At 35.6% G+C, this 21,322-nt stretch overlaps 3 protein-coding genes across 3 annotated transcripts; 1 reads left to right on the top strand and 2 right to left on the bottom strand.

Moving 5' to 3' along the window:
* The first annotated feature begins 1,025 nt into the window (after nt 1–1,025).
* Nucleotides 1,026–9,260, top strand: LOC114727592 (translation factor GUF1 homolog, chloroplastic). Its single transcript, XM_028914291.1, has 22 exons — nt 1,026–1,319; nt 1,398–1,574; nt 1,986–2,072; nt 2,765–2,821; nt 3,010–3,075; nt 3,343–3,405; nt 3,756–3,800; nt 3,910–4,010; nt 4,230–4,326; nt 4,522–4,593; nt 4,679–4,833; nt 4,947–5,004; nt 5,350–5,430; nt 5,521–5,607; nt 5,748–5,819; nt 5,943–6,077; nt 6,233–6,306; nt 6,706–6,793; nt 7,917–7,994; nt 8,158–8,233; nt 8,480–8,520; nt 8,858–9,260. The coding sequence occupies exons 1-22, from the start codon at nt 1,026–1,028 to the stop codon at nt 8,951–8,953; spliced, it is 2,100 nt and encodes a 699-aa protein (XP_028770124.1). The 3' UTR covers nt 8,954–9,260.
* A 1,634-nt stretch (nt 9,261–10,894) lies between these two features.
* LOC114727628 (MACPF domain-containing protein At4g24290) lies at nt 10,895–16,124 on the bottom strand. The gene is made up of 6 exons (XM_028914317.1): nt 15,652–16,124; nt 15,297–15,541; nt 14,386–14,587; nt 13,290–13,476; nt 13,020–13,186; nt 10,895–11,742 (listed from the first exon to the last, which is right to left on the bottom strand). Exons 1-6 carry the CDS (start codon nt 15,901–15,903, stop codon nt 11,089–11,091), a joined length of 1,707 nt encoding a protein of 568 aa, XP_028770150.1. The 5' UTR covers nt 15,904–16,124; the 3' UTR covers nt 10,895–11,088.
* A 1,434-nt stretch (nt 16,125–17,558) lies between these two features.
* Nucleotides 17,559–21,322, bottom strand: LOC114727619 (MACPF domain-containing protein At4g24290-like). Its single transcript, XM_028914311.1, has 6 exons — nt 20,901–21,322; nt 20,576–20,814; nt 20,096–20,297; nt 19,623–19,806; nt 19,322–19,488; nt 17,559–18,313 (listed from the first exon to the last, which is right to left on the bottom strand). The coding sequence occupies exons 1-6, from the start codon at nt 21,150–21,152 to the stop codon at nt 17,645–17,647; spliced, it is 1,713 nt and encodes a 570-aa protein (XP_028770144.1). The 5' UTR covers nt 21,153–21,322; the 3' UTR covers nt 17,559–17,644.

The raw sequence follows: 21,322 nt of genomic DNA, 5'->3' as shown, positions 1-21,322 counted from the left end.
GATTTATTGAATCATAAAAAAACTGATTTATTCTCTGGTACTTAATGTAAAAATTAATTGAAAAATTGACTTTGATCATAAGTATATGATCTTAGTTTACTTTGTCTCTCACACTTATCATTTTTTTAACCCATCCCTATTAATTGCATGAAATTTACATTAAATGAAAGTTTAGATGGAAATGATCTAAGAGAGTATTTTAGAAAAATCAACATAAATTTGTGACAAATAACTAATTTGAGCATATCTTATATTAAAAAACCAGAAGCAATGTTTTGTATGTTTTATTAATGAAGGGAGAAATAATCTGTAAGAAAAATGGGGCAAGGGGTGTCTCCACCCTCTTTTCCCTCCATTTTCATCCACTTCTCATCTTAGCTATAAAATTGAGATTTTAACGGTTTAGATTTCATAATTATAAAATTATTAATAAAATGTTAAGTTTTCAAAAATAAATAAGCAAAACTACTAAATTTTAGTCAATATAATTCAAAACAATAATAAAAAATACTTTATAAAATTATTTCAAAAACATGAAATCTAGACCATTAAACTTTCAATCTTAATGATTGACATGGGAAGTGTTTGGAAATGAAAAGAAAGAGTAGTGGAGAGACTCTTTGACCAGAAAAATGTTAGATCCAAACATTTATTTTTGTCATACTACAAGACGATTTGTTTTAAAATAGATGCAATGAGTCATTTAGCGGCATGAAAAATTTTCCATTAGTAGGAGTTCCCATTTTAATTCCACTTATAATTGTTGTTAGCATCCACCCTTATAATTTGAAAAAAAAAATGCAACAATAAATTAAAAATAATTGGAAAAAAAAATCCTCCAGCACAGTTTGCTTTGGAAGCTAAATTGGGCCTCAATGAAATAACCAAAACTAAACTGGGCTTCAGCGTCATGCGAAAGGACACCGTTTGAACCTGGGTCGTTGAAGTGGGTCCACTTCAAATCGCAGGGGCCCCACCAACCTCGCAATTAAAAAGCAAACACAAAATACGTGGACTCAAAAAGAATGGCCGCAGAAGTTTGTTGTGGCTCCCTGCTCTTATCCGGTGAAGCTCAGTTGCACCACCATCAACAACGGCAAGCAAGACGAGCCAGAACTCTAAGAACCACTAGCAGATTACAGTTCTCATCTTCACTCTCTCTCGTTCCCCTCGAAGCTTCCTTCTCTTCTTCTCTCTCCAAACATGCTTCCTTCTCCGCCACTTTTCGCGTCAATAGGTTCAGAGTGTGCTGCCAGGTTGCTGGTGGCGCCTACGACCTCGAATTTGCCGCCAAAGTTGGCCAGGACCGTCTGTCTAAGGTTTGAGGTGGACTTTTTAGTTTGAATAAAATTGTCAGTGAAATGTTCTTATCTTGGATTTTGTTTTTCCATTTCCAGGTTCCTATCTCTAATATAAGGAATTTCAGCATCATTGCTCATATTGACCATGGGAAATCAACATTAGCTGATAAATTGCTTCAAGTGACTGGTACTGTCCAACAGCGAGAAATGAAGGATCAGTTTCTTGATAACATGGATTTAGAGAGAGAAAGAGGCATCACAATTAAGCTGCAGGTTCACCTTTTATTACCTTATCCTCTTTGTGTCACATTTAAGCAGCACTCTTGCATTTTCTAATATTAAAGTTTCTTCTAGTCTACTTTATATATTGAGATGCAAAAATATGTATCTCGTGCGTGGCTGTTTTCGTTAAAGTGTGCATTCACCGAGCCTCTTAATCTGGTCTCACCGTAAGGTCCGTCACTAGAAAAGTGGCATATGTGAATGATAGGAAAAGAAAATAGCTTACAGTTTCTCAATTAGCCGAGTTTTGTAATCTCTCATGAGCTACAATCTTTAGGAGTTGGGGTTTATTTCTTTACTTGATCCGGGAAATTGGTAAAATGTACTTTTGATTTCATGTTTCGATAACGTCACCTCTATGCAATGTTAGAGAAAGCATTTAACTAGACTTGATCATGGCAGGCAGCTCGAATGCGGTACGTGTTTGAAAATGAACCATATTGCTTAAATCTAATTGATACTCCAGGGCATGTTGACTTCTCTTACGAGGTATGTATGTTTATTGCAACATACTGCTACATCTTAATATGAATTATATGAACTACTATTTGCAGCAATCGCACCTCTTCTTTTTCTCTCTGCTTTGTAATCCATGTAGAAGCTACTTTCAGACGTAAGCAATGTCGTGGATTTCCCATTTAACAACTTAACTCCGCCGTCAAATAGTATTTTTCTCAGACCATTTTTTTTAATTTGCAAATGGAAACTTCTGAATACAAGTGCTTTCCAATACACTAGTTTTCCTGATCTAAACGTAACTGGAAAAAAATTACTAGTTTTGGCGATGTTCTCCACTGCCTTATCCCACGCTTAGTTGGTTTTATATTCATTGCTATTTTTACCTTAAGAAGATGTTCAAAAATATTAACGGAAAATGCATTTCCTTCTAGTTATTTTTGGCTTTAGCTAATGTATAAAATGACGACAATAACAACAATAAAATGTCTTAAAATGCAATAAACTTCTTGCTATACATGCTAGACATAGTATGCTTGTTGGTCATACCCTGAGTCGATCTGAAATCTTAATGATACATTATGATACAAGGTTCATATATTACAACTAGATAATAGTACATCTCCTTCCCTGTGCTGATATTTTTTATCAGAAGATGATAAAAATATGATATTTTTATTATTATGATTTTTTTTCATACAATTTTAACTTTCATCTACGCCTAGGTTTCCCGATCACTTGCTGCGTGTGAGGGTGCTCTTCTTGTTGTAGATGCTTCACAGGTGAACCTTTACATATTTAACTATGTTTTTTCCCGAGCTCTAAGATATATCACACACTGTTCATCTTTTATGTTGAACAGTTGAAGTTGATGTTAAATTATTAATAATTTAAGTTTTTATGTATTTAACTATCAGGTAGTGCTATATTCTACTTTGCCTTTATTACAAAAATTCTTTCTGAATAACAGGGAGTTGAAGCGCAAACACTAGCTAATGTTTATTTAGCCTTGGAGAACGACCTTGAAGTTATACCAGTAAGGATATGTCATCTACTAGTAGCTTAGACATGCTTGTTATAATAGTTCATGGATAGATTCATTATTTTACATTCATGTTACCTATATAATGAATTGGAGTTAATGAAAGTGGCTAATACTTAAATGCGGACATTACGTCATGTGTATATCCACTATGTTCTCATATGAACAATAGGTTTTGTCAAGTTTTTGGCTTATTACGAAGACAATTGATGGAACCATATATTTTTCTGTTTGGTAAGAACAATTTCTTATCCATTACAGGTTTTGAATAAAATTGATCTTCCAGGTGCTGAACCAGATCGAGTTATGAAAGAGATAGAAGAGGTCTGATTGTCAACGTAGACCCACTATAAAATGAGACTGTAAATTTATCCACTTTTAAGTGGGCAGGATTCCATGGCCCTGCCTTTTATTTGTTTTTTCTCTTACCATCAATATTCGTTCTCTTATTACAGCTGTATCCACATGTACTAATTTATTTAGTATTTTTGTTGCTATATATTAAATTATTATAGTTATTCCCTCTGGTGGGATAATACAAATTTGACAATTTGTGTTTAGCTAGAGCATTTATGCATAATCATTGCAAGTTTCTCTGTTCTATATCTTGGAATTTTTAATCAGTTTTACTGGATGACTCTTTATGTTGAAACATTTAGTTGATTCCTCTGTAGATTGTGGGGTTAGATTGTAGCAATGCAATACTCTGCTCTGCGAAGGTTAGCTCTCTGTCATTAATTTTTGTGTTTATACATGGCTTGTCTTTTTGACTGATAAATAACTACAGACAAGTGGGTCATTATTGAATTTATGTATTTTATTTTTTAGGAAGGAATAGGTATAACTGATATTCTCAATGCAATTGTTACAAGGATTCCACCTCCTGCTGAAACAGCTGAAAGGCCATTGAGGGCTTTAATTTTTGATAGGTATGGACATTTTTCCCTCAATATTGTTAAACTTAATTCGTTGAAAGACAAAATAATAGTATCATTATGTTGCATGTTGGGAAACTATTGAGACTTAAGATGCTACCTTAGTTCTTGAGGCTGTCACACCTAATAACTAGTCTTTTAGTCTTGTGTGTTAGCTCTCCTTTTGCTCAAGTTTATATAGGTGATATCATTAATTTTTGATTCTTGGTGCAGTTACTATGATCCGTATAGGGGTGTTATTGTATATTTTCGAGTTGTAGATGGGACTATAAAGAAAGGTGACAGAGTTTATTTTATGGCTAGTCAGAAGGTGATGTATTCTTCCTACTTTTTTATATCCTCTATCTTAGCCACCTGACTTTTACATTATCAGTCTTCAGTTATCCATTGGAGTTGAGTGTTTATAATTTTAACCTTTTTATCCACTGCAATTTAAAGAGCATGCTGGCATTTTTTGTTACTGGAATTATGTACTTTTGGCTGAGCAAATGCTATAACACAACAGGATTACTTTGCTGATGAAATAGGAGTTTTGTCTCCCCGTCAACTTCAAGTTGAAGAATTGTATGCGGGTGAGGTAAAGTGATACTTCTTGATAGATCACTTGTCTTATTTGTTTCTGAGTGATGTAGATCTGTGATATTATTTGTGTATTTTAATAGGTGGGCTATCTTTCGGCATCTATAAGAACTGTAGCTGATGCTAGAGTGGGTGACACTATTACCCACTATGGTAGACGGGCAGAGAACTCTCTCCCTGGATATGAAGAAGCCACTCCCATGGTTTTTTGTGGCCTATTTCCTGTTGATGCAGACCAGTATGTTATCTCTCTTTTGCTTTCCTAACCCCACCCCAATTCCATAAACAAATGATGGATTTAGGTACTCTTAAGTTCTCTGGATTAATTACATTCCTCTACTTTGTTGTCAGGTTTCCTGAGCTACGTGATGCACTTGAGAAGCTACAGCTCAATGATGCTGCACTGAAGGTATATGAATTAGGCGATACAAAGCAGGAAGCTGTTTTTCTTCTTTTTCTTAAAATCTTTTTAGCTGTTGGTGCTTGATAGCATTATATTAATGTGTGTGCATGTACGCATATAGAGGGATTGCAATTTGTGCATCAGAATTAGCATACTTTAAAATTGTTGATTCAATATATTTTTGAGTTAATTACATAGACCGCCTCCTGGTCTTGCTGAAATCACATAAACCTCCCTTTTGTTTTCAAAATACATATGGATCTCCTATAAACCAAAAATTATGCTACAATTCATTTCCTTTTTTCAATAATAAACTAATGTAGAGAGTCTGTTTTGTTTTCTGGAATCCAGTTTGAACCTGAGACTTCAAGTGCCATGGGATTTGGCTTTAGATGTGGGTTTCTTGGACTTCTCCATATGGAAATTGTTCAGGTTAGATATCTGCATTTTATAGGTTGGATGCTCAAACCCATATCTACTCCCTGAACTTGAAATTATCTTCACAAAAGCTTTATATTACAGGAAAGACTTGAGAGAGAATACAATTTGAGCCTGATAACAACTGCTCCAAGTGTTGTATACAGGGTGAACTGTGTAAATGGTGATACTGTAATTTCTTCTCGATCCTAAACTCACTTTTCATGACGTAGTCTTTGTTATCTAAATTATTGATGCTAATTGGATACCCTTTATATTTTCTAGTTTGACGTTTTTTGTTGCAATAATTTCATTAATCTCAATTATTGTAGGTTGAGTGCTCAAATCCTTCTTTACTCCCTGAACCTGGAAAAAGGAAGTCAATTGAAGAGCCATTTGTTAAGGTTATTTCGTCTACTTTGTGAAATCCGTATCCCTGATGGAATATTTGAAGTAATCCAGTCTGAATACATTGACTATTCCGTGCTGTAAAATCTGACGTTACTTTATTTGATTAATGTGTGCAGATTGAAATGCTTACACCAAAGGATTACATTGGTCCACTTATGGAATTGGCTCAAGACAGAAGAGGGCAATTTAAAGAAATGAAATTTATCACTGAAAACAGAGCATCAATCACCTATGAATTACCACTAGCGGAGGTGATCTCTTGCTTTTTCTTTTTTTTTTGTCACTCCACTCTAAAGTCTCTATATGTACTTATATTTAATGAGTTTTGGCCTCTCTATATATACTTATATTTAATTAGTTTTGGCCTGTTTGCATCTCACTCTATCTGTGAATATCAATTTTGCAGATGGTTGGTGATTTCTTTGACCAGTTAAAGTCCAGAAGTAAGGGTTATGCTAGCATGGAGTATGTTTTTATTGGGTAAATACCTATGAAGGCTTTGTTTCATATAAATAAGCATATGGCTTTTGCCTTATTTTATCCATTAGATACGGGAGATATGCCTAAAGTTGTGACTGAACCGGTATGCTGTCGTTTTTAAAAGATAAACAAATATAATTGTAACTGCAGGCGTTCCATTTTGACCTCTATCTCTTTTCTTTTCATAATATAAAATATCTGCTGGTTCATGTAAGTAAATGCGGCATTGTTCTAAGTGGCCTTTCAGTATACGTGTCATTACTAGCAATATCAAACTATTATCCAATAGATGATGCGTTTGTTGACTTTTAATACATTTGACTTTGACGAAATTCATAATACATTGGCTGAGAGTTTAGAAACTGTCAATGTGTTATAATACTCTGTTTGCTGACTCAGGTACACAGAAAGTGATTTAATTAGACTTGACATACAGATAAATGGTGATCCAGTGGAACCATTGTCTACAATTGTTCACAAAGATAAGGTAATTTTTTAACCCTGCCGAGTAAATGGACGTTACCTCATCATATAAATAGTCCTTAGCTCTATGCAATGGTTGGAAATAATGCTGTTGACTTTTCTATTTTTTCTATATATTTTTTGAAGTCTCTCTCCTGTTCTTGATTGCCAAAGCTGACTCCGTCCCGGATTTTCTTCATTTTGCCAATCTGGAGGCATTCATTTCCTGAAATGCTAATGTTTAAATACGGTGGTCATGCATAGAGAAAGGATCAAAGTAATTCCTAATTTTAGAATTTGTCAACCCACTGAGTGGAAATTTTTTGAGGGTGTTAAGAGTCAAGGCGAAAGGAAATGGACTTGCACATAAAAGTGAGATACTTTAGAATAGTTGGTAAGGTTAGTTGGCAAAAAGAAAGAAAGAAAGAAAGAAAAAGAAAAAAAGAGAGTAGTTGGTAAGGTTTGTATGCATAGTTTGTTTCGTTGGTTAATAAGAAAATGTTTTGATATGCAGACTACAACAACATCGAAACAACATAAGTTATATGGTTCTCAAACCTCTAATCTCACGATGTTCAAATCAATCTATTAGTAGTTATATCCATGTCTTGTCCCTTGCTTGGAAGTCTTGAGTCATCACCATCTCAGTCTGTTGGGTTCAAAATGGAAAAATTCAGGATCATTTCATAGAGTTAGGATGAGAGAAAAGAATTCAAGAGTATTTTATTCATTGTACTCAAATATTTATGTAGAGAAGTTGACAACTTCTTTTATATTTTAATGTGCGTTTTATGAATTATTTTATAGATTTAAATCCCAGAACTTACAATATGTATTTACACATGACATTTACTTAGGAAGGATAAATATATCACCAAGAACCAAGTCACAAAGATATTTAGGGGCACAATACGTTAGTAATTGGCAGTTCTTGTTGACTTCATTCTATTCACTTCATGTTGAATGTATCTATGACATAAAAGCGCGGTTTTATCTGCAATTGGCTATCATTTCTAAGCACAGTATGTTTTGGCGTATATGAATGCTTGCCATTCATCACTATATTTGAAAGATGCCTTACAGTTATTAACTTTCCTGAATTCTTGTCCTTGTATTATCAGAAATTCAATTGAAGCTTAAATTTTCAGGCATATTCAGTAGGGCGGGCTTTGACTCAAAAGTTGAAAGAGCTCATACCACGTCAAATGTTTAAAGTTCCAATTCAAGTAAGATCTATACGCTCTTTACTCTTTCATGTATGATTCTTTAGGGGGCAAAAAAAAAAAAAGTCTGACACTCCGTGTTCATGAGATTTCTAACTGGATATTTGGAATCTTTCTTTTCCCATTCAACTAACTCCAGCAACACATGCTGGCAATCTTGTGCCAGGCTTGTATAGGTTCAAAAGTGATTGCTAGTGAGGCTTTATCTGCAATAAGGAAGGACGTGTTAGCTAAATGCTACGGTAAGACAGACTGCCTAGGGTTTGGATTGTAATTCTTTTTCCCCCTCTCGAATAACTTTTACCTGGACCATTTAAGTCTTTCCTGTTCCTTTAATGTATGCATTTTGAGGGGAAATCCATGCAAATATGAAGAAAACAAGATTCCCTCTCGCATGATCATTATGTTCCCCATTAAATTCCTTACTCTATTGTACCTACCCCGATTCCTCTTTATTTATATTTTCTCTTTTGATATCATTGTTCTAGGTGGGGACATTTCAAGAAAAAAGAAATTACTTAAGAAACAGGTACTCCTCAAATTCTGTTGACTGTCATACTATCTTTTATGGAGTATTGAGGCCTGTTGGTGGCTCTGAGGCCATCAATCGATATTTTGCAGTTAGATAGGTGACTACTTGAAAGTTTCGTGTTCACGTGATAGTGTTTGGAAATGGAAAAAGATCAATTGCAATTTTGCTTATTACAATAACTGTCGTCTCGGGCTCGGCTTATATTCTTTTAGGGGAGGCGCAAAATTATTTTTGTGAGAATGAGACGACAAAATCCGCATGCGTGATTATAGTTTTCATTCCAAAAATTTACATGAGATTGCCCCTATGAGTGTGCTGCCATTTGTGTAATCAGGCTGAAGGAAAGAAAAGAATGAAAGCGATTGGTAAAGTTGATGTGCCGCAAGAAGCCTTCATGGCAGTTTTGAAACTTGAAAAGGAGGTGATATGATTCCGTTTGTATGGCTTGCAGCATGATCTAAATTGGGAAATATGTCAGAATCTTGGTGTATCATAATTATTATTTTGGGAATAATGATCCGCATTATGTCTGTTTCAAGGGCAACCAGTTGCATTTAAGATGCTCCATTTCATTTTACTTTCGGCTCATGTGATGCTTGGGAATCTTGTCAAAACAAGCCGTTATTAGTAAAACGATTTCTCTACCCTACTCCATAGGATGCAGTTGAAAGAAGGATAAGACACAGGAATTTTCTATGGTAGAAGCTTCTTTTAATAGATGACCCACTTTTTCCTCTCTCTCCATTTCTATGTTATACTTTTATTTACAGTGTTAAAATTTCGATTTCTTATTAAGAGATGCGTGGGATACGATAAAAATAGACTCAAAGCTTCTTCAAAAACAAATTTCTCAGAAGTTTCGAATCGCATATCTAAATTTTTACCATTTCAACAAATCTCCAAGGTCTCGTTTATTATGAACATTAAAAATAAAGAGTAAAGATTAAAAAGATATGTTAAAAAAAGTGTTCTATTATGAGTGATCATTTGTTACTTGGAATTGGACGAAAGGATAGAGAATACCATAAAAATGTGTGGTATTTTCTAATCCTAATTATGTAGAATCGTCTAATCTTATGTAATAAAATATTACTCATACTGAACACTCTTTAATGATTTTTTTTAATTACAATTCTAATCTTTACTTATCATTTTCAATGCATCTTACCAAAAGGGATCTAAGATCCCGTTTGATTAATACTCCCTCGCTTTCATGTTAGTCCTCACAGAAATGCTGTTATCCATGTTTTATGGTAGTACTTGTCAATTTTAGTTTCTGAGATTGCGTTAATCTTTTTATTTCCTGTTTTGCCTCTTGTTTATTTCTTGAGCGTTGTTCAATGCTTTTATTCGCGGAAGACTGAGGGTATTTAAAGAAGAAAAAGCTAAGCTTAGTTCCTTAAATTTGTAAGAGTGTATTTTCAATTCCTCAATTGTAATATTATTAGTTTCTTTTAATGAAAAATGCTGATTCATCAAACTTTAGTGATGACTGTCCAATTAAATGTTGATAAAGTTTATTTACACGTTAATCTTGTTAATATATCTTTACATTGACAAAAGGTAACATTTTATATTTAAATTAAAAATAAACTGCGCACCTGATTTTAATTAAAAGTAAACTAGGCAAAAATATTTTTATTTGAAAAAAATAATATTCTTTTGTCTCTTTTTCAAATTTAAATATCAAAATATTACTTTGCCGATATAAAAAAAAATATTGTATTAAAAATGATGTAGGCATTTTTGTCAGTATTTAACTGCACATTCATTGCTTAAATTTGATGAATGAGCATTTTTCATGGTGTTAAAATTGAGGTATTTTTATAAAATTAAGGGACTAAAATAAAGCCTGGGTAAACATAAAAAATTCCGAACGTATACTTTAAAAAAAAGAATATGATTAATTTTACAAAGCCTGATGTTATTCAATGATCTCTTTCGTCTCCGTGAAAATACGGAAGTAGACATGACGATGATGACGGAATATTATGAAATGGAATTAAATGTGTGGTGGACTTTTTTATAGAGTATTTAATAATTAGAAATGATATTTACAAGAGCAAAAGAAATTTCCTCCCTCAATATCAACAAAAACTTGGGGCTCTTTTGAAGAATCAAAATCCAAATTCAAATGCACACCAGAGGAACTGTCAGTTGCTCTCGGCCTACGCCGTGGCTATGATTTTTGGTTGAAATTAAATTTTGCTAAAAAATTTTAAACAGCTTCTTAATTATTATTTATAAATATAAAATAAGTACGTGAGAAAATGTCTCACTGGATTGACCAGTAGCTGATTGAGAAAACTACACAAGGTCCCAAAATATTACAAATAAACACTATAAAAAAATTGATATTGATTAAATCTCATTGCAAAATAAATATTGAGAGACTGATGTTATTTCTTACCAATATAAAAAACCAATCATAATTTACAATTCAACTCTAGAGTTCTGCAAGTTCTTCATAAATTTACAAATGCTATGTCTAAAATAGCATTTGCCACGGCAAATGATCATCTCCTTCCAACATGTTTTTGACATCAATTTACAAAATGCTTCAGATTAATTACTCTGCCCAACAAGGCTTAAGAGGGAATACTTGACCATCAGATATATCTTCCCATAGTGCACCGCAAGCCTGGCTCCAGACACAACCCAATACCCCGGTGAATTTTCTGGTCCTCTCACCCTCTCCGTCGTGTCAACAAACCTCAGATGCTTCGGTGGGTACACCGGCATTGGGGGCCCTGTTGGATACAGGGCAGACGAAACAGTCACATCGCCTGGCTTTGGATGACCCTTTCGTTTCTCTCTAGTGAATAATAATCCACAGAATCCTAATGACTTGTGGCTCAACTTACTGAGATTGGGCTCCCATTCTGGTTCACTCTGCAAAGTAGATCCGAGTATTTTGGAGAAGCGCAGGCGTAGAAAGAGGCACTTGTTCTCAACTTGTAACTGAGCCCCAGTGACTATGGAGAGAGGATCATTTGACTCTACAGGTGCAGTGCAGACACATGCAAGGCTATTCCACCAAACCTTTTGATGGAATGTGCAGTTATAAGAGTTACATGACAAATAAGCATTTTCATTGTCTGAAAGTGGGAAGGACTTTGGTAGAGAAGCCAGATGCTGCAAGTGAATTGCCAAGCGGTTGCTTCTTCTGCCTTCCAACTGTAGCCTTAGTCCTACTACGGGTCTGTTACCCACATCGACCTGCCATTGAAGGGAAAAGGACATGTCATATTTGGTGCTTTATTTATTTATTGTTTCAAAAAAATTTAAGTTAGGTCCCAGGGGCTCATGAGGGTCTAGGGCCAGGGTATGCTTTCAGGCTCAAAACATATTTAAAGATCGCTCACCAATAAAGTTATCACATTGATAATGAGATTTGAACTCATAATTTTGTTAGTTATAAACTGGCTCTGTATCAATTAGACTAACTCTTGTTGACTTTTATTTATTTATTTAGTTTGAGGTCTGTCATTTTTCAAAAGTTCCATCAAATCCAACTAATCTAAGGGTCATTTAGTTTAGCATTTTTTTTTTCAAAAAGGTGATTTTGGTTAGGGGTGAAAGGGGGAATTGGGTATGGGGAGGAGCTAAAAATAGTCTATCTTTAGCTTACTTTGACAAGCTAATCCTATTCAAACTTTATTATTTATCTCAGTTCCCCACAACTCTTCCCAACTAAAATCACTTTAAAAGAAAATTTCAACAAACTGGCCCTAAATGGACTCATTAAGGGAACAAAACTTTCTCAACACTTCTCTACTCACAAAGATTAAGCTTGAAATCTTGACTTATTTTCTCTATTGTTGTTGTACCATTGATATGAGGTCTCCCAGTTTTCAGAAGTTACATGTGTCCCAACTAATCTAAGTCAAACCAAGTTAACTCATCGAAGGGACAACACTTTCTAAAGGTTATTTTCTCTATCTACAAAGATGAGCTTATCACACAAAAAAAAAAAAAAAAAAAAAAGAGGATGGAGCTTGAGATGTTATTTAAACAAATCTAATTCATTAATACTCAAACAAGCATTAGTAATAGATTAATTTTTTCGGTTGACATGACATCGAAGTTCTCATTATTAGGATAGTTTCATGTGAGAGGGTATACTAGATAATATAATGAAATTAATATAAAATTCACTCTAAAAAACACAGGGGAAGAATCAAAGATAAGAGAAGCACGGGAACTGCAGTTTGTTAGTAGCGCCATGCAAGTGTACAAAAGTCGGGCTCCCAGTAGCTGTTACTGTATGGCTCAACTCTTAAAGAGAGAAAAATGAAAATTCCAAACCACGCTTCCTCAACAAGAAGCAAATCAATTTACTGATTCCTTCTTTACAGTATTGATGGGTGATGGCAAAAGGATGGAAAACAGGAAACAAAAGTACGTCACTTCATCGTCTTAGTCTCAGTATTCTATAGTTTGTACCAAGCATGGGAAAACAACTCAGATTCAGGAGAAATGGACGGAGAACTTACTGGAAATGTGTCTATGTAAAGCTTATGACCAAAGAAACTGAAGCTTAGCCAGGTGTTGAGTTGGTGCTTCCCATTAGATCCAAGACCCATGTCGGCTATCAAAGGAGCCCAGGCTTTTGGAAGTTGAAACCCTAAAAACTGAGAGAGCCCTTTGATTGGAGGTTGATCTGTTTCAGGAGTAATCAGCAGCTCAATTTCAGAGGCAGGTTGTTAATTGTTACATATCATCTTGAAGAAATCCAAATAAAAGCAAACGAGTTCATTGCTCACATCGAAGATATAGATTCATGGCATGGTTCAGAAATCCAACTGATCTAACACTGGATGGCACGAGGTAAATCAATGGAACAAGCAACATGGAGATGACATCGGGCCCTGAATCCACAGTACGAAGCCACTCCTTATGATTCAGTTTTTCAGTGCTTCCACCCTTCCTACTGCTTCTAATAATCACATTCTGCCAATTATCAAGTTGTGCTGCTCAATTCATGATAGGCACTACACATTACAAAGTATAAGGATCGAATTGTGAATTATACGATTTAGACTTGCTTTTGATTTAGCCATCGATTTGTTTTTTGCTTTGTGACTTGTGAATTATGATGAATCACCAAATATCAATCATCGGTCCAAATATTTTGGTTACTACATGGAAATTATGATACTACAGAAAGACCCAGAAGAAAAATTATTTACTGGATGAACAAATTTGTATTCAGCTAGCTGAATAACAAATTTAAAAGTCGCCAACCCAACCTCCAAGTTGCGCCAGGACAAGGTAAAAGAATACTCCCTTGTATCCTTATTGTGCAAGGCATTTTTCCTAGAAGAATTTTTTGTCCTAAATACTATCTCCTGCTCTTAATATAAGAGCTAGTTGGAGATTCAATTTAGTTCTAAATTCATTTTGTCTCCACTATTTGTCCATTTTGCCTCCCAAATACTCTTTATGATAATTGCATATGTTAAAAAGTCTCTATCAATAGTCAGTTTAAATGCACATGATTAATAAAGGTATTTGAAGGAAGATGTCATCCATTTATTAAAAATAACTAATTTAACTAATTTTTTCAATATTTACAAATTAGATATTTAGTTCTTATGTAAAGATGGAAGGTAGTATAAGTTATCAACGAATTATTAATTGCTACTTTCAAATTTTACCCATGTTATTAATTAAGGTTTAGTGTTGATAAGCTCGTTGAACTCTGTGTTTATCTATCTACATCATTTAAGCTGGAAATAAACTTAGAAAAAAAAATATTAATTTATGACAAATTTAATGTTTTAACTATCATTTCTTGATACATTGAGAATTAGTTAAGAATCCACCGTAATAAGGATGAGGGGAGTATGTGCGCAATACCTCTTCATTGTAACGTATATCTTCAGAAGTCAGGCAGCTATTTTCTGCAGAATCCATAAACCTCATGTCAGCTTTATCCTTCAAAAGCTTTTGGAGCTCAGGAGGTTGGAGGTTCGATGAATATGATTGCCTCAAATATAACACATCCTTTCCTCCCATACTCACCCCAACTACAACATGAGTTCCAAACTCCTCTATGAACCTAGCATGATTGCATAGAAATTAGTGTTATCATTGTGAACTGTTCAAGAGTCGCCACAATTTTCAACGAAATCGTGTTCCATATAAACATAAATCTTTTCACACCAGGAAAATTAGTAATGTGCTAAGAGAAATTAGTACAAGAAGCTGTGGATACACTTCTTGCTAATGGAATCCAAGGACAACCAATAAGATACGGTCATAATAAGGTTTACAAGTTGCTTTTAGATGTAATTGAGGGTTTTCCTTCCAGCTTAAAATATAAGCATCAAAACTTTGAAGAAGCTCTACAGTTTGAATTTTTTTGATTATTTAATGCTTTTTCAAAAAATTTTATCCTTAATTTGTTATATGTTTTTTTCATCTATTTTTTTCACTCGTACTCTCTCTGCTCATTTTTTACTCATTCTCTCTTCCACTCACCCTCTCTATATAAATGATGATGTTTTAAGAAAATAAGTAGTAATTTTTATGTATTTGTTGTCTATAACCAATTTTAATGAATGTTTTGAATTGCATAAGTTAGTTATTTGATGTTTATTTTTTAAACCGGGAGAGTATGACGGTGAAAGTGGATAATATTTATGAGCACGAAGTTTTAAGTAAATGAAGAGAAAAATTCAACCTGCACAAAAGTTACTTTGTTCCTCTGGAACCAAATCATAGAACTAGCTATAGGGAATGTATTGAACAGAGCCAGAAAGTCTCACCTAGCCAAAGCATCAGGGTCCCATGTTGATGGAACAGCTTCTTTGACACGATCCTCAAGTTCTGCTCGATTTTTATTATCTAGTTCAATAGTATAGCTTTTGAGGAACCACCCATCATAAGCAAGAGATTTAATGCCGCCATAATCCTCAATCCAGCGATCAGATAGCCCAAACGAGGCAAGGAAATTCCCAGGCACCGGAGCAGTGCCTCCCAGGCTCAATTCCTGGTTGAAGTGCTCCTTCATCTAAAACAGAATACCAGGTCAAAAAAATGAAAAGAGGACTTTTGTCCCTTAAAGACAGACATGTTTGACTTGCTAAACGTGAATTTCTGCAACTATGTAAACGAACATACCTGCCGCGGGGAGAGAACATCGGACTGGATTCTTAGACATTCTCCTCTAACACACTTGATAGAGATAGGGACGTTTGGAATTGAAACCCCACACGGAATCTCCAGATTATGGCTCTGTTCTTCATTGATCACTATCAAACTGGAACCCAACTTGCAGTTGTTGAAAGATATGTCTTTGGTAAGGTCAAATCCAAGGCCGATTGACTTAATAGCTTGCTGGGCTGCTTGAACACGTGAATCACTTGAAGCCATCGCTGGATCAGAAGGATTACCAGAGAAGGCATGTTTAATAAAAAGAAGAAACCATTGTTTATTGTTGGCGGGGCGTTAAGAAGCTGCTCAGAAGCTTCTTTTTTTGTTGTCTGAAGCTGCTAAGAATTAACTAAGAAGCAAAACCAGGCATTTCCACTCCTTTTTCAAAGGACTTTAGAGAGGTTTTTGGGCTGACGGAGATACAAATGAGAGGGAATGGATTGTGAAGAATTTTGCAAATTTTAGATTTTGTTTGTAATATAATTTATATTATAAAATGAGGATTATTTTTTAGATTACATGAGTATTATTTTTTTAACAGGGAGTCGTCCTCTGCTGGTGCGTTAATCCATTGATTTCCTCAGAATGTCTGCGATGAATTTGAATTGCCATTGTGTGTGTATAAAATCAGCTTGAAAACCTTTTTTGCCCTTCCACTAGGACAAAGACCCCCAGAATAAATGGAGGGACACTTTCCGAATTACATAATCTTCTTGTCTTCTACGGGTCCCAGAATTCCAGTAGTCTGAATCTGATGACCTCCTTCGCCAGATATTTTCTTCTGTGGCGGGAGCAGTTTGCCTCTCAGCCACTTCTTCGTCCCTTCCTGCTTTGTACAACTCCATGCCAAATCAGATAGAGCATTTGCCATATTCGATTATCTCCCTCCAACCATCCATCGCAGCCGCAAGTTTGACGTCTGTTTCTCTGACGCAACTCTATGAAGCTTCGGTTTCGCTCTGCACAACAAGGTTCAAAAGTGAATACTTAACCATCAGATATTGTTTTCCCCCGCGACGAAGCAAGCCTTGTTACAAGATTGAAATGCTTTTGATCAAAAAATTTTCCTCCGCTTCTTAATTCTTCCCTCTTTCCTCATTGGCGACAAAAACTTGGGGTTCTTGCGACCAAACTCGCAGAATCAAAATCAAAATCCGATTTCAAATGTACACTGAAGGAACCGCCAGTTTTTCTCTCCCTATGCCTGGCCTTTAGTTCTGCCCTTAATTTTCCGTCTTCCTCAGATTTACAACAAAGGAAGCTAGTTCGATAGAACAAAGAGATGGCTTACCACTGCGAGCTCGACCAAGTGAGCTCAACGGATTTGGATTAACAAAAGGCGAGGAAGGTCGAAGGCAGAGCACATCGGAGCCAGTTGGTGGGATTGGAAGCATGGTGGATTGAATAATCCTAGGAATGGATGTCCCTTCAATTTTTGGGAAGAACGAATTTGATAAATTTATTTAGGAATTAGGAGTTAGGACGGCACCGAAGTCCGAGAGAGACTGATTTCTTGTACCGAAAGAAAAAAAGACGCATTTCCTTGGCAGTCCTGTAACCAAACATGGCCTGGAAGATGATATGATGCTTCTTTTTTCCTTAAGATTAAAGATGAGTTAAGTAACTGATAAGTAACCATTTCAAACTTATATAGAAATATTATGTGACTTTGGAGAACAAAATGCAAATAAAATATCGTCCAGAGCCACAAGAAGAAGTGATTACTGACGTATACATCAAATTTTCTTTATACTGGAAAGAACTTTATGAATACTTTGACATGAAAACCACCATTTGTATACATGTTAAAAGCATATTCTTGGTTTCAAAAAAAAAAAGCATATTCTTGGTTAGGACTCTGACTAAACTGAAAATCAGGCCACAACTCTACATGTCTCTAAAGTCTAAACCATCCATCGCAGTACCAATATGTTTTGGCATCACTTTCACTGAAACAACACTATAAGGCTTCATTTTCACTACTCTGCCTAACAAGGTTCAAGAGTGAATACTTAACCATCAGACATATTTTCCCATACTGCACAGCAAGCCTTGCTCCAGACACAACCCAATACCCCGGTGAATCTTCTGGTCCTCTCACCATCTCCGTCGTGTCAACAAACTTCAGAAGCTTCGGCGTGTGCACAGGCAGTGGCCGTGCTGCTGTGTACGTGGTTGACCCAATAGTCACATCTCCTGGCTTTGGATGACCCTTTTGTTTCTCATTAGTGATTAATAGTCCACATAATCCTAATGGCTTGTGGTCCAAGTTATCGACATTCGACTCCCATTCTGGTTTATTCTGCAAAGCAGATCCGAGTACTTTGGAGAAGCGCAGGCGTAGAAAGAGGCATTTGTTCTCAACTTGTAACTGAGCTCCAGTGACTATGGAGAGAGCATCATCTGACTCTACCGGTGCAGTGCAGACAAATGCAAGGCTATTCCAGCGAACCTTCTGATGGGATGTACAATTATAAGAGTTACATGACAAATAAGCATTTTCATTGTCTGAAAGTGGGAAGGACTTTGGTAGAGAAGCCAGATGCTGCAAGTGAATTGCTAAGCGGTTGCTTCTTCTCCCTTCTAACTGTAATCTCAAGCCTATTACGGGTCTGTTACCCACATCAACCTGCCATTGAACCAAAATGAACATGTCACAGACATTTATCAGCAGTATTACTAGCTTGCCATTTACATCAAGGATTCTTGATAACAGTTTAATTTTTTCAAGCCTATTACTAGCTCCTTGCCATTTATTACTAGGATGGGTCTTATATTAGTCATTGCATCAGATGTTCTAATAAATCTAACATCAAACCATATAAACGACACAAAGGAAGAGCAATTGCTCTAATAAAGGAAACGGATGATTCGTTTCAGCTCATACAGTTTCAACAAGTGCGCTGATCAACTAGTGATGTCTTTACAATATTGGCAACGAAAAGATGGGAAACAGGTATGAGAAACTTGTATGTTTGGATCTTTGGCTATGATCACAATAGCCTATAAGCCGTAATGCTCAAACAAGGTAATCAAGACAAATGCTCAAATAAGGAATAAATAAATGATAGACCTTGAGTAAAATTAGCCATAGTAGATTTTGATTGTTATGACGAATACACGAGGTCTTAGAGAATAAGATAGCTCCTTAGCCTTTCATGATTCAGCCCATCAAAGAGCGTTAACTCTTTTCTAGCATTCAAGAAACCAATAATTCAAGTCATTAAGTGGAACAACAGTCACATGCATAATCATAAAATACTACCTCCATTTCTAATTATAAAACCCCATTTGTAGTTTAAATGAGGTCTTATATTTAGGACTGGAGGTAGTACATCTTAAGATAATGTGTATCTTGATATTTAATATGGATACATGACTTTGGCCAACTACTAATGAATGTACCATTATTGATGATTATAATTAAGATTTATTTCAACTTTTAATACAGACCATATTTCATCATGTTTATTATTATTCGTCTAGCAAAGACTGTGTCTTGTCATGTGGTCATTAGGTCTATATCAAGTTTATCATAAATTTAACGGGGAGACAAAGTTATGTCTCTTCATTACTCTCTAGCTTCTAGGAAGCATGGGAAATCTTCATTATTCACAAAAACAGATAAAGAGCTTACTGGAATTGTGTCTATGTAAAGCTTAGGACCAAAGAAACCAAATGTTAGCCAGGTGTTGACTTGTTGCTTCCAACGAGCACCAAGCCGTATTTCATTGAGAACGGGAGCCCAGTGTCTCGGAAGCTGAAACTCAAAAAACTGATGCAGGTCTTCGATTGGAGGTTTATCTGTTTCAGGAGCAATCAGTTTAATTCAGATTCAGTTTATCCAATTTCAGAAGGAGTTTATTGCGTATGCTTTCTTGAAATTCACAGGTTTTTCAAGTGCTGTGCAAAATAAACCAAACAAGTCCACTGCTTACATTGAAGATATAAATTTAGGGCATGGCACACAAATCCACTTCCACGAATGCTTCTCAAGAGGGATGTCAATGGAACAAGAAACATGGAGATGACATCAGGTTCCAAGTCAACAGTATCAAACCATTCCTTATGATGTAGCGTCTCAGTGCTTCCACCCCTCCTACTGCTCATTACAACCACGTTCTGCAAACACATGAAAAATTCATCATGCTTTCTTGTCAGGAAATTAAGGTATTTGAAAAAGGTCCAGAAGAAAATTTGTATGCTGGATGAACAAATGACACGATGTGATTTGGTTGTTTATAGAGCACAATAGCAATAGCGTGATGTGATCTGTGCAACTGACCTCACCTAGTGAGATAAAGCCTGTTGTTGACTTGTTGTTGGATGAAACAAATGCATACAAGAGCAGGATATTGAACAAATTTAAAGTAACTGAACAAATGGTGAATAAAATATAGGTGTAAAATACCTCTCCATTGTAACGTGTGTCTTCTGAAGTCAAACTACTATTTTCTGCAGAGCCCATAAACCTAATGTCAGCTTTATCCTTCAAAAGTTTTTGGAGATCAGTGGGTTGGAGGTTTGATGAATGTGATTGCCTCAAATATAACACATCCTTTCCTCCCATGCTCACCCCGACTACAACATGAGTTCCAAACTCCTCTATAAACCTTGCATGATTTGATAGAAATCAACGTTATCATTGTGAAGGCTCTTAATACTTTCCATAGTCTTCAAAAAAATCATGTTCCCCACACACACTCCTCAGCTCAGATACATCTTATCACAAGTATTTGGGTGAAAAAAGATAGCATTGAATGTAGCAAGTGCTTTCCATCAAAGTTTCTAAATGAAATTGAGAAGAAAAAGGAAGCTTTTAACATCATAAAAGGTAGTAAATTTGTTCCATTAACTAGCATTGTTGGATGGTGATTTCACAGATTCTCACCTTGCCAAAGCCTCAGGGTCCCATGATGATGGAACAGCTTCTTTGACATGATCCTTAAGTTCTCCTTGATGTTTTTCAAGTTCAATAGTATAGCGTTTGATGAACCATCCATCATAAGCAAGAGATTTTATGCTATCCAATTCTTTTATACAGCGATCAGATATCCCAAATGAAGCACAGAAATTCCCAGACGCAGTTCTACCTCCTAAGCACATTTCTTCGTTGAAGTGCTCCAACATCTGAAACAGAATGCAGGAATTTGATCCTCAAAGACACAAACGTTTGACATGCTAAACATGAATTTCTGCAACAATAACTGACATACCTGCTGTAAGGAAAGAACATCAGAATGGATTTTTAGAGATTCACCTCTGACACATTTGATGGAGATGGGGACGTTTGGAATTGAAACCCCACCTGGAATCTCCAGATTACGGCTCTGTTCTTCAATGATAACGATCAAACTCGGACCCCTCTTGCAGTTGTTGAAAGATATGTCGTGGGTTATGTCAAATCCCAGGCCAATTGAGCCAATGGCTTTCTGTGCTGCTCGTAGGCGTGAATCTCTCGATGCCATTGCTGAATTTGAAGGTTTATCAATGAAGAAAGATTTGAGAAACAGAAGAAACCATTACATTCAGTTCTGAAACATTCATTTTAAGTTTCACGGATCAACACTAAGGAGCAATAGTTAAAGTTGCTCCAACTTCCAAGTGACTATGACGTTTACTTTGGGGTCTACTTCTG

The sequence above is a fragment of the Neltuma alba genome, unplaced genomic scaffold (genome assembly GCF_004799145.2).
Source record: "Neltuma alba isolate B1F8T4 unplaced genomic scaffold, ASM479914v2 tig00002446_pilon, whole genome shotgun sequence".
Lineage (NCBI taxonomy): Eukaryota > Viridiplantae > Streptophyta > Magnoliopsida > Fabales > Fabaceae > Neltuma > Neltuma alba.
Note: the sequence above shows the minus strand (reverse complement) of the source record. Positions and strands in the feature narration are given on the sequence as shown.